The following is an 11,843-nucleotide window of genomic DNA, read 5'->3' on the forward strand; positions in this document are numbered from 1 at the left end:
GTATGTATCTTGTAACCGTTGATAAGTACAAGAGTAATACTATTCTTCACACTCATTTCACACTGGCTAACGTAGCATATTTTAAGTAACTTTTCATATCAGTCACTTAAAACACGCTACGTCAATCAATGTGAAATAGGTGTGATTCAGGAGCGTGAAGAGTATAATTAAGTACAAAGAAGTTTAGATTGAATTACAACACTTATAACTTATTATCTATCATCACTTCAACTTCATGAGGATGAACATTAGCTGGAAGTTTATGTTGAGACTTGTTGAGACTTGAGATAGATAGAGTAGGTGATAAGGTAGAAGATGAATCTTCACTTTACAAAATTCAGAGTTAATTCGCACCACAATACTAGAAAGATAATCCAATTTACCAAGTGTCAGTAAATCCATATTCATTATAGAGAGTCAAAAAAAACAAAACAAAAGTTATGGACAATATCCACAAAGCTAGGTTGTCATGCAGCCAAACCAGTATATATATACCTTCATGTCAAAGCAGCAAAATTACCAACAGAAGCTCTCAATCTACCATCTCAAGTATTTAAAATGCAACCTTCCAAAACATCAAATTCTTCAGTCAGCATCAGATGGTAATCTATACGTGCGGGTGACGCGGATCTGGAGCAAAACAACGATTTAGTGGCAGTTAGAAACCTAAATATCAACAGGATTCTCTTTTCCTTCTCTTTTTTCTTAGTTTTTTTTGGCTGGGCACCAATATGCAAGTCAGAAATCATTTCTCAGCAACAAAAGAGAAAAGTGCTGACTTTCATGATACTATCATTTGTATAAACCTTTTCCTTCCTCTTTTGTATGAATATCAATTGTATGAACCTAACACACACTCAAATTGGGTCCAATACAATCAAATAGATCTTGCAACTAACATAGCAAAGAAGCTTGAAACCAAAGCCAAGAACATAATAGTCTACCCAAATACAGTGGGCAGAGCCAAAGAATTCATATTGGGGGTGCCGCTAAAACTTTTTTGAGGGTGCCAAGTGATAACTTGCGTAAGAAGGAGAGAAAAAAAATAAAAAAATAAAAAAATAAAATCTTTTTTTTGGGACTTGCGTAGGAAAACAACAAAAAATTAAAAATTAAAAGCGGAACCCCCAAAACCTCAAGTGGCTCCGCCACTACCCAAATATCAACTACTAATTTTTTTTTTTTATAAGTAATGAAATATCATCAAAAGCGAAAAGTGCAACCCAACTACGCATGAAGTATACCAAAGAAACACCTAGTTAGAAGAAGAAAAATACCTACTACTAAATTAAAATAGAAAGTAGGAAAAATGAAATTGTGGGAGTGAAAAGTTACCTACCCACTGAGATTTATCTTTATTATGTACTGCAAAGATACAATACTAAATTACAAAAACAACCTTCTTAAGATAAATCAATCTTTTTTTTATGAGTACACGAGATAAATCAATCTAACAAGAAGCTATAAATAAATTGGGGAAACTTCAGAAAGCCCCACTGAAATTCCAGTCATTTTGACATACCCCCTTGAATTTCCAAAACTCTCAATTAGGCCTCCTGAACTTTGGTTTTCTCTCACTTTGGACCCTTTTAACTTTTTATACCCATTTTACCCTCCCCCAAAACTACGTCGTTTTGTGTCCTAAAACTACAACACCTACCCAGCCCAAAACGACGTCGTTTTAGGCATTAATTTTTATTATTATTATTATTATTTATTTATTTTGCTTTTCTTTTTTTTTTAAATTAAAAATTTTAAAAAATAAAATAAAATAAAAAAACTAATGCCTAAAACGACGTCATTTTGGGCTGGGTAGGTGTTGTAGTTTTAGGACACAAAACGACGTAGTTTTGGGGGAGGGTAAAATAGGTATAAAAAGTCAAATTGTTTGACTTTAACGTTAAAATGGTCCAAAGTGAGAGAAAACCAAAGTTCAGAGAGCCTAAGTAAGAGTTTTGAAAATTCATGAGGGGTATGTCAAAACGGCTGGAAGTTCAAGGGGGCTTTCTGAAGTTTCTCCAAATAAATTTTTCTAACCAACAAGATAAAGATGATTCTCACAATAAGATGAGCTTATCTAAGATAATCTACTCTAAAACCAGCCAACTAGGTAATTGCAAGTCCACACCTAAGGTGTGATGATGATCTACTAACACAGATCCAGGAACATGTAGGTCCGCATAATTGGATTGATGACCAAATTGATATCATACACCAATATGCCAAGTACCGATCACAATCAGAATAATCTATGGTTATGGTGCAAGGATCTTAATGATGAGCTTGAGACCACAACAGATCCACCCAAATGAACTGATAGCCCAGGGACTACAATGTCAATCACCATCATATGTATAACCCTATTCAGATGGGTTTGCCATTAGAGACCAGGATCTCACGAGGTGACAAGCGAAAAGGTGTAATAGTAGAAAAGCATAATAATATATTACCTGTGCAAAAGCATAAATTGCTCGCAAAATTCTAGCATAATCAGTCCCAAGCATTTGAATGACAACATCTGCCAGAAATGTGCCCCAAAGCCTGCATAAGAGACAAATGAAATAAGTTTCCTAGAAGATGCCAATATTCGTAAAAGAAACCAGAAGGTAAAAATTTCTAGTGCTGAAAGGCAAGCACATGTTACAGTCAACTCCTAATGCAGACAAGAGACAGCCAAAAACAAATGTGCTTCAAATTTAACCACCACAGCCAGTGTTGTCAAAAGCATGTCTAGACACACTTATAGAATGAATTGCAAAGCTCGAAAAGTGAAGCACTTCTGATACTTGAAACATAGCTCGTTTACTTAAGGCACGCCTTTAGCGCGCCTTTTAGAAAAGCCAAAGCACTAAGAAGCTTTTTTTTCTAATTTTTGGGCAATTCCTTTTTAAATATGAACAAGTTCTCAATCTCTCTCTCTCTCTCTCTTCCTTCCCATCCATTTTTTCTTTTTCTTTTGCTCTCTCTTTAACCCTAAAACAGAGCACTGATTTGTTCTGTTCACCCAAAGAGGAAGCATGACTTTTTTCGTTTGGTTAAAATTGTTAAGTACCTGAACAGATACAACTTTAGTTTGTGCTTAAGTGGACCACATGCTTGTAACAACATTGCTACTGTCTCTTGAGGAACTAATACATATGACATAAAAACTTTAAATATATATAGATTGTAGTGACAAACAAACAGAGAAAGCAAATTTCAGGGTGAAAAGAAACGAAAAACAAAACCAGCCTCAACAAATGTAAATTACATCAAAAAATGCAGGGCAGAAGAGTCAATACATTGGGCCAAGCAAAGTCGTCATGCTTCTAAAACCCAGATATCTTGCGGCAGCACCACTAAATCCCTGTCAACAGTTACGAAGATGAGAAGTTCTGATACAAAAACACATAGAACTCTAGCATATAAAATTAAGTCTAAAAACAGATTATATCACTCAAAAAGATACAATGAAACTCTAGCATATAAAATTAAGTCTAAAAACATTACATTGTAAACCTTCATATGACAGTTTGCTTAAACAAATATTTCTAATACATGTAATTACAAATTACAATGTATGCACTCTTGCATCAATGCCCCTCCATTATTATAACATATCTATCAAAAAATTCCTTCATACAGTAAAATACTTTTTCATGAGAGCACGCACCAACAGTGAAATTGAATCATCATAAGGATAAAATCACCTGTTTAGCAGCTGGAGGGGGGGGGGGAAGTATTCACCTGTTTAGCTGCAAGCAAGGCGGCTCTAGACTCGAGATTAATAGCAGCTAAATGTCCACCCTGAAAACCAAGTATTAAGGTCAGGTGAAGTCTTGCAGATGCATATATTATTTACTATACAGTGGTCAATAAAACCACAACTTATATTTCAAATATCTAGAAAAGCTAAAAAAAAAAAAATGTACTAAAACCACGAAAAATATCACTTAACTAGAAGAAAAGTCAAAGACATAATTCACATCATTGTTATAAGCACTATCTCCAAGATAAATAAAATAATTAGCATAAAAAGGCAAAACATGCCTTCATAAATTACAGTCACACTCTACTCTAGCCAACTCAAGAAAACCTTCACCATAAGTACATGGAGTCACTAAATGAATCCTTTCTGGGCCTTCAATTTTATCCGAAGGAATATCCTTGCATGCATGTCTTATCTCACCAACTCTACCCCTGTCCCCTCTTGCCTCCCAACTCTACCCCTGTCCCCTCTTGCCTCCCCAAATCCCTGTATAGCTTCAATCAAACCACTCTTCTGCTGCATTTACGAGTTACTGTGTTAGATGGCCAAACTTAATGACTTTCACCTATCTTGTCCTCAAAATTGGTGCCACCTCTTCTCTTTTGAAAATGTATTCACTTTGTGTCCGATAATTCCTTATATTTAGATGAAATTATCTTCTTATGCTATAACTATGACCTTTTTGAGATTCGGCTCTCCAATCAGGTTGGCTTATAGGCCATATAATGGTTTCTGACCAGTTATTTTTTTTTGATAAGTAGGTTTCTGACCAGTTATGGTCTTCCTTCTACAACCCAACCCATAGGTTTTCAGTTTGGAGAGGAAAGGTTATAATTTATGGGATCCACTTGGACCCACATGGGCTAATAAACTCAATCACAAGATAGAATTTCCTAGGATGATACTTTAGGATTTTAATTAATTTCTATAGGGAATAATAATAATAGTTTCTTAGTCTAGACCTATGGATTAGGGCTGGATGGCTACACCCTTCCCTATAAATCATATAACTTTTGTTTTTATAAGAGAGCAAACATTTTGGGTCGTTAGAAATTTCATTTGCTAATTATCATTTGTAGTTTGAAAAGAACTACCTGTTACCTTCCAAAGGCAATGCAGAAGAAGACAAGAAAATTCCTCTGTAATTGTTTCAATATTTTTCTCATGCATTTTTTTTTTTTGATAAGTAATTTCTCATGCATTTTATATGTTGTTGTTTCTCTTCTTTGCCACATCAACCAAAACCATAATAAAATTATATACTTTCTCTTTTCTTAAATCCTTATTCCTTCCTACCTCAACCATAGTAGGTTGATAAATAGCTGATTTCCATATTATTAGACTACAGGCTGATTCATTGACTCTTTGACCAATGTTGTTGTTAAAAAAAAATTACAAAAGGATGAGAGATACATAACACCCTAGATCGCTAGCCCAAGCCACGGACAACCTCTAGTTTCAATGCTCTCCAATATCCCCATCACTCCCCCAAAATATCAGGAACCCAATTCTCAGATAACCCAAACTTTGTCTATTGCACATATTTATAAAGTTCTTACACATCCTAGTGGTACAAGGTAAGCAAGCTTCTTCTATAGCAAGCAAACCACCATAGAAGAACTTTCCTAGACAAAACTTTACAGATATCAACCAATTCAAAATAGAAGAAAGTGAGGCATCTGTCAACAAAAAATGCATCACTTATTTTAAACCAAAATATAAGTTCCATTAGTCATGCTACCTTATATTATTGAGGACATGGCTCTATTTGCAATTCCAATTGCTCAAAAATAGCAGCAGGCACCACATTCTTGTTGCTCACTCAACCGTTACTGAGCTTGCAAGCTTCAAATCGGAAATAGAAGTGCATTTCCACCAGTCTTAACTTCATAAGCGCATAGGGAAATTTTGCCATCATCCTCTAGCAAATTATACGTTTCCCCCTAAAATTCCAACCAATTCTAGGTGGCATAGGGTTGATACAACCCCAAGACGAAACAAAGTACAGCAGACGCTCCGACACCAATTCTAAAATAATATCTAAGCAATTGCACTCAAGAAAAAAGTAAATCACACCCTCAAAAAGGAGCTTAAAGGCATAACCCAAAACAACTAAAGAGAGCACTCCACATAGCGGAAGTCACATCGCAATGAAGAAAAAGGCAGAAGCCACTCTACATAGAATTTATATAGGAAGCACTTCATATTCTAACACGATTTAGATGGTCAAGTTAGAAACTAGTTGATTTTAGGAAGTTTGATCACTGGACAGCTACTTTAGATCTCAATTTGCTTAGTATTCATGATTTTCTTGGCTTGTTCTCTCTTTCTAGCTAGGTGTTTCTTCTTCTGTATACTCCCTCTATACTTGAGTTGCGTCTTTTGCGCTTTTAATAGTGTTTTGTTTACTTATCAAAAAAAAAAAAAAAAAGTTGGACAAAGAATTAAGCCACAAGCTACTAGGACAACACATCATGACCCAATAACTCAACCCAAAATAAGACACATGGCACCAACACGCCCATACCCAGAAATCTGGGATATCAAAATACTTGTTGTAACTCCTGTTTTTTTATTAGTAATAAATTTACAAAATAGTGCTTCAACTACACCACCAGCATAGAAGAGAAAAGATATGGCTCTTAGGTACAACAACATTACCAGCAAATGTCCCAAGTAGCGCATGCATCAAGTTTGGACCAATGTCTAGATTTTCTCATGTTTTGTTAGAGACCAATATCTAGATTTTCATGTCTATATTGGCTAAAATTTCTTGAACATCTAGTAGTATCCATCAATTTAGCGCTCCAGATCTCAGGCATGTAGAATACTGATAGACAGGTTAAACAGACAAAGCCCAGTCGGAGCAGAAACATGCCAAAGTTAATTTTTAGACCAAAGGGCTAAAAAGAACAAAAATATAAAAATAGATAATTGAAGGATGTAGAATAAGCACATGAAGTTCCTCACATTTAAATGAATAAATTTCAAGGAGAGAATATTGAATCTTATTTGCAACAGAAATAGAAACAAAATATTGCTCAGACTTTGGATCTTCACTTAGAAAAAAAAAAAAAGCGTAATGACAATGAAGCCATAATAAACCAATATATAGGTTCTATTCACATTAATATCATACATGAATTTATTATGGTTGTCTTTACGACTACATAACTATGATGTCAAACTTGTACCTTTTTGATGAATTCCTTTTTAATCTGATAGTTGGCAGCTTCTAAGAAGACCTTCCCAGATAATCTCCTCGCTAACTACCAAAAAGGGAAAGCTACTTCAGTGATTCAAACAAAAGACCCAAGTAAGATAAACTGTACATAAATCATTTACTTACCAATTCGTAAATCTTTGCCAAAGTAAATACACCACCACCCTTCACATCAAAAGGACAAGGAAAAAAGGAGATCAACTTCAAATAGATAGACTTGTTCATAAAATAAATCAGTGTAGTAAAACTAACCATACCTTCAAAATCATTGACCGAAGCTCGTTCACAGCAGCAAGGGTGTCCACCTTCCATTGACTAAGTCCACGTTCTAGACTGCCTTGATCATTAGAAGCCTTAGAGTGTTCCCCTATGTGTGGAAAAGTACCGAATTCTTCACTACAAGAAGGCAATGAAAAGCTTCACAATTTTGATTGTAAGTTAAACACAGATCCGGTGGGTCTTGGAACAACAACCTCATCATCCATCTTGTCCTATAAGGAGGAGGTGGGGGAGGTTCCTCCCCCTATAAAAACAGGATGGAGAGTGAAGTGCCATATAAGTTTCCTCCCCCTATAAGAAACTTTTTTTCCTTTTTTAAGAATTTGTGATCCTCTAAGAATTTATAAAGTCAAAACAGATAGCAATGAACAAAGATCTGTCACTGAAATTATATAAGTGAAACAAAACTAAAACAGAAAGGATAACTAATGACTTTCAGTACATGATTAATTCAAAATGGAAAATTGATACAAAGCATTGTTTCAGCAGTCGCAAGGATCAGCACACAAAGGGTAATACTTCGCGTTGTCCTGAAGCCATTTACTATTGCACAGTACTACTTGAACAATCAAATATCAGATAGCATTAGCTACCATCCAGAAGGCACCATCTGTTATACAAAAAGTGAAACACTATATTTCTGCACCCATGCAGATGGCACCCATGCACACATGTTAGGACCCTTATTGCCTATCATACGCTCTTTCTACCCCAAAACTTTAAACTTTGAAGGGATCTCCTGAAACATATATTCTCGCAATTTTCATCTGAGGAACCCATAAAAAGGCTACCTTGGCATTTTGGGGACAAGATATGAAGATCTACCATCGCTTATGAGTATTAGTGGTTTTGGTTCATTTACAATCAAGGTAGGAGCTGTTCTGGTTTTTTTCTTCAGGAATCAATCTCCAAGAAACTGAGATCTTCAGACTTCCCATTGTCCATGTAGCATCTTAAGCTAGCACCAACTTCTATCTTTCCAATGCGATTATTGGTTTCTGTTGCAAATTAGCAGAAAATCTCAGCTCAACTTCTCTAATCTTAGTTATCTGATCCTGCCTCAAAGCTCCATTCTACTATTAAATTTCTCAATATAATCAGGCCACGTGACCGAATCAAACTAATCACTTCAACTCCAATAATTTGATGAACAGATTTGTTTAATGGCTCACATCTATACATAACAAAACATCCACTTACACCGATCTTAGGAAATATTCTATAGGTTTATACGATCACAAGTCGCTCCACAAGCAAATTGCACAATCCACTTGCTCAAGTTCCATTTCTTAAGTTCTTTTTAATCTCTACCTCCTTGAGAATAACAAAATTGAGATATCAAATAGGATAACAATTCTACACAAAATTAGAATATCGTCAAATCTGGAGGATTAATTATGAAACGTACCTTGAATAATCCTGCAATAGATGAAGAAAAATTTCTACTTCAAGGTCTTCAGTTGATAATTTGCTTGAGCATCGAATGTTTAACTTTTTTCTCACTGAAAGCAAGACATTTCTGTATGATGGTCTCCAACCCCTACCCAAGAACACCATATGGAATAAAATAAAGCAGATACTCAAAATATCGCTGCTCTTACAAGAACAATATAAAGTTAAATTTTAAATAAAAGCAAACAGAGTCCATAACCAGGACCAATCATAAGTTGATTTTTAATGTGCAACTTAGACCATATCAATACAAGCTTCTATTGTCTCCAAGAAGTCTGCAACTCGTTGAATTTTTAAAATATCACTCTTAGCTGCATATTGACCTAGTCACTGTAACTTAAGGTACCTGCACTCAATTACCTTAATGTAGATCGGGCATCAGCCGCGAGGAATAAAAAACGTGACTCCAGTGCTGCTATAAAATCTTCTCGCTCTTCGAGATCTTCTTGAATCATGGCATGGTCCACATCGGCTCTGGTTGTTATCGACTTTAGCAAAGGACTGAAGTAACTGAAATATCAACAATATTAAAACCATCATAGACTAAATGTATCAACATCACATGGGAATCTCAGATTGCTAAAAACATAATCCTCTGTTTGTTCACTAAGAAAATAATATTTATTTTAGTTTCCATTATTAAGATTCAGGAAAACAAATAACAGCGCCCAAATTAGACTAGTATAAACTCTTTGATTCAATTGAAGCGTGCCCTTTTATTTCTCAGAATAGTAGAAATGATATTTAAAAATAATAATATTTTCATATTCCTCCTCATGTTCGTCAGTAACCAAAAAGTGGGTAATAAAATACAGAAATTTAATTCAAGAAAAATGGATTTACCTGGGGCCAAAAAGGATCCTTTCAAGCTCATATAGCTCAGAGTCCGTGGCAAGCTCAAGAACTGTCCGAAGCTCTGGGTCAAATGCACCTGCAGACTTCACCACACAATTTTAGAATACCAGAGTCCAAACTGGGAACAAACCCCATGAAAGAGATAGAGCAAAAAAGGCACCTTGCCCTTTTCTTGAAATAGCAGTATAAGCACAACCCACAAACCTTAGACCATTTCTGTGCCCAGGTGAACCGAAACCCTGCAAAATCGACATCCCATTTGGCTGCTGAGAAAATATATGAAAGTCTTGAAACATTATGAAATTTTGTTTCTTTTTAGATTGTACATTACTAAACTCAGCAATAAGCCTAACAACAATTCAGCTTATTTTCATTCATCAAAAATACAATTCAGCTTATTTTAACAAGAACTTTCAAATTTCCTATAGTCCAAACGTGAAGTAAAAGCTATCTGAGATCAAGAAATAGCGGTGAGAAGCCAAAGAAGCAAACTGGGTATGAGAGTTTGGTGGTGTAGGTTGTGATTGGGAAAGCGAAGGAGAAACGGAGTGCCGGAGCTGCTGATGCACTAGTCATTCGCCTCCTCTCAGTGAAGCCAGCCACCTGTATTTGTGATTGATGGCTCACACTCCCTGTTTCTACTGGAGTGAAAACGGCAGCGGCTCAATTTTTCAGTTCTGTTAGGATTTTTTTGCTTTTCTTCTTTGTTTTTGGCCAGTAGTTCATGGCTACTAATTTTATTTATATTTTCAAGCCTATACTTTATGAGGTGATGGTAAAAAATAGTAAAAAATTATCATTAAATTTAAAATTCAATAACCATTTATTTAAAATTAAATGGTAATTTTTACTGCCACATTAAGGAGTATGCAATTGAAACTGCGTGAGTGAGTTTATAGAATTTCAATTTCAATCAAAATCTTTTTGCTTTTCTTCTTCAAATATTGTATATGTTGTTATTGCCGGGTCACAAATACTAATATTTTATTTTTAGTTAAAAAAATAATAATAATTGTACCTTTTTTTACCTTAAAATTTTTTTTTCCGTCTAAATTTGGAGGGGCATGGCCTATACCGCCCACCCATTCCTCCATCCATACTGACACGTGTTAGTAAGTTGTAAAATAATTGTATTGTGTAAGGGCTAAATTATAATTTTTTGCTTAGGGTCCAAACTTATGTAAATAAGTAAATGCATGGATATATATAGTTCGTCTCTGTGTGTGTGCTCGTGTTTATGTAAAAACAAAACAGATAAGTCTTAAATTTATTTTCATACTTAGGGTCCATTTAGAATTGGAATTTCAATAAGTGTAATTTTAAAAATTGTGTTTCTAAAAATTGTGTTTTTGAAATTGATACTTTATAAAATCGCAAATGTGTTTGGTAAAACATATTAAAAAGTAATTTTTATCAAATATTTGTTATTCGAAATCGTGATTTTGGTTTAAATTCGCTATTTTTCAAATAAGTACCTCATAGCATGCTTATAGAAATCGCATTTTTTTTTTTTTCTATTTTAGATTAAGTACTTTTTAAATTACAATGCCAAACACTTTACGTTTTGCGATATCTTTTAAAAACGCAGATTATTCTTACCAAAAAATCGTAATTTCAAACGTACCCTTAGTCATAAGTCATAACTATTTATAAAATGTACATGTTTATAAAATCATCTTTCAAAATAACTTTCATTTCAAATACAAAAGTTTTCTAGTTTACCATGGACATGTAAAAAAAAATTCAGAAAAGGACTTGGCATCTACTTCAAGTTATGCTTGACGACCGTTTTCATTAAATAAAATCCATCTATTATCATCTTTGTAGTGAAATCTTTAACAAATTTCTCTCGGTATAAATTACCAAAAGTCGTCATTGACATTGTCATAGTAGTAAAAAAAAAATATTTTTATAATAACATTAAAAAAAAAAAAAAAAAAAAATTGGGTTACCAAGGACCCAACTATTAAGGTAGGTCCACCCCTGCGGTAAGTACTAACTACTAGGTACCAATTTCATTTAGCTAGTTTATCCTTTTATTACATTAAAAGGTCACTTGAGTTTTAAAAGTACCAAATTAAATTCTCGCATTTCACATTTATTAAAATGATCCTTTCATCTAGAACAGGATCTCTCCAGAACTGGAGAATATTCAATTCATGGCTAGAATTTCATCTCAGAAATCTTATGGCCACAAATGGGACATATATCCCACTAATAAAAATAATAATAAAATATTATTTTAAATTTTTTTTAAAAAAAAATTAATAAAAATTTAAGAAAAAG

General features: G+C 34.3%; 1 protein-coding gene across 2 annotated transcripts; it reads right to left on the reverse strand.

The window, feature by feature from the left end:
- Nucleotides 1–387: 387 nt before the first annotated feature.
- Nucleotides 388–10,257, reverse strand: LOC132185024 (uncharacterized). 2 transcript variants are annotated; one of them, XM_059598839.1, is made up of 12 exons: nt 10,050–10,257; nt 9,718–9,796; nt 9,546–9,633; nt 9,063–9,212; nt 8,659–8,790; nt 7,229–7,367; nt 7,098–7,136; nt 6,943–7,017; nt 3,727–3,786; nt 3,282–3,346; nt 2,451–2,541; nt 388–630 (listed from the first exon to the last, which is right to left on the reverse strand). In XM_059598839.1, the coding sequence occupies exons 1-12, from the start codon at nt 10,131–10,133 to the stop codon at nt 586–588; spliced, it is 1,047 nt and encodes a 348-aa protein (XP_059454822.1). In that variant the 5' UTR covers nt 10,134–10,257; the 3' UTR covers nt 388–585. The 2 variants fall into 2 exon arrangements, with proteins under 2 accessions (XP_059454822.1, XP_059454823.1); XM_059598840.1 differs by lacking the exon at nt 388–630 and having other exon boundaries at nt 2,452–2,541; nt 3,251–3,346.
- Nucleotides 10,258–11,843: the final 1,586 nt, after the last annotated feature.

Source organism: Corylus avellana, chromosome ca6, assembly GCF_901000735.1.
Source record: "Corylus avellana chromosome ca6, CavTom2PMs-1.0".
Taxonomy (NCBI): Eukaryota; Viridiplantae; Streptophyta; class Magnoliopsida; order Fagales; family Betulaceae; genus Corylus; species Corylus avellana.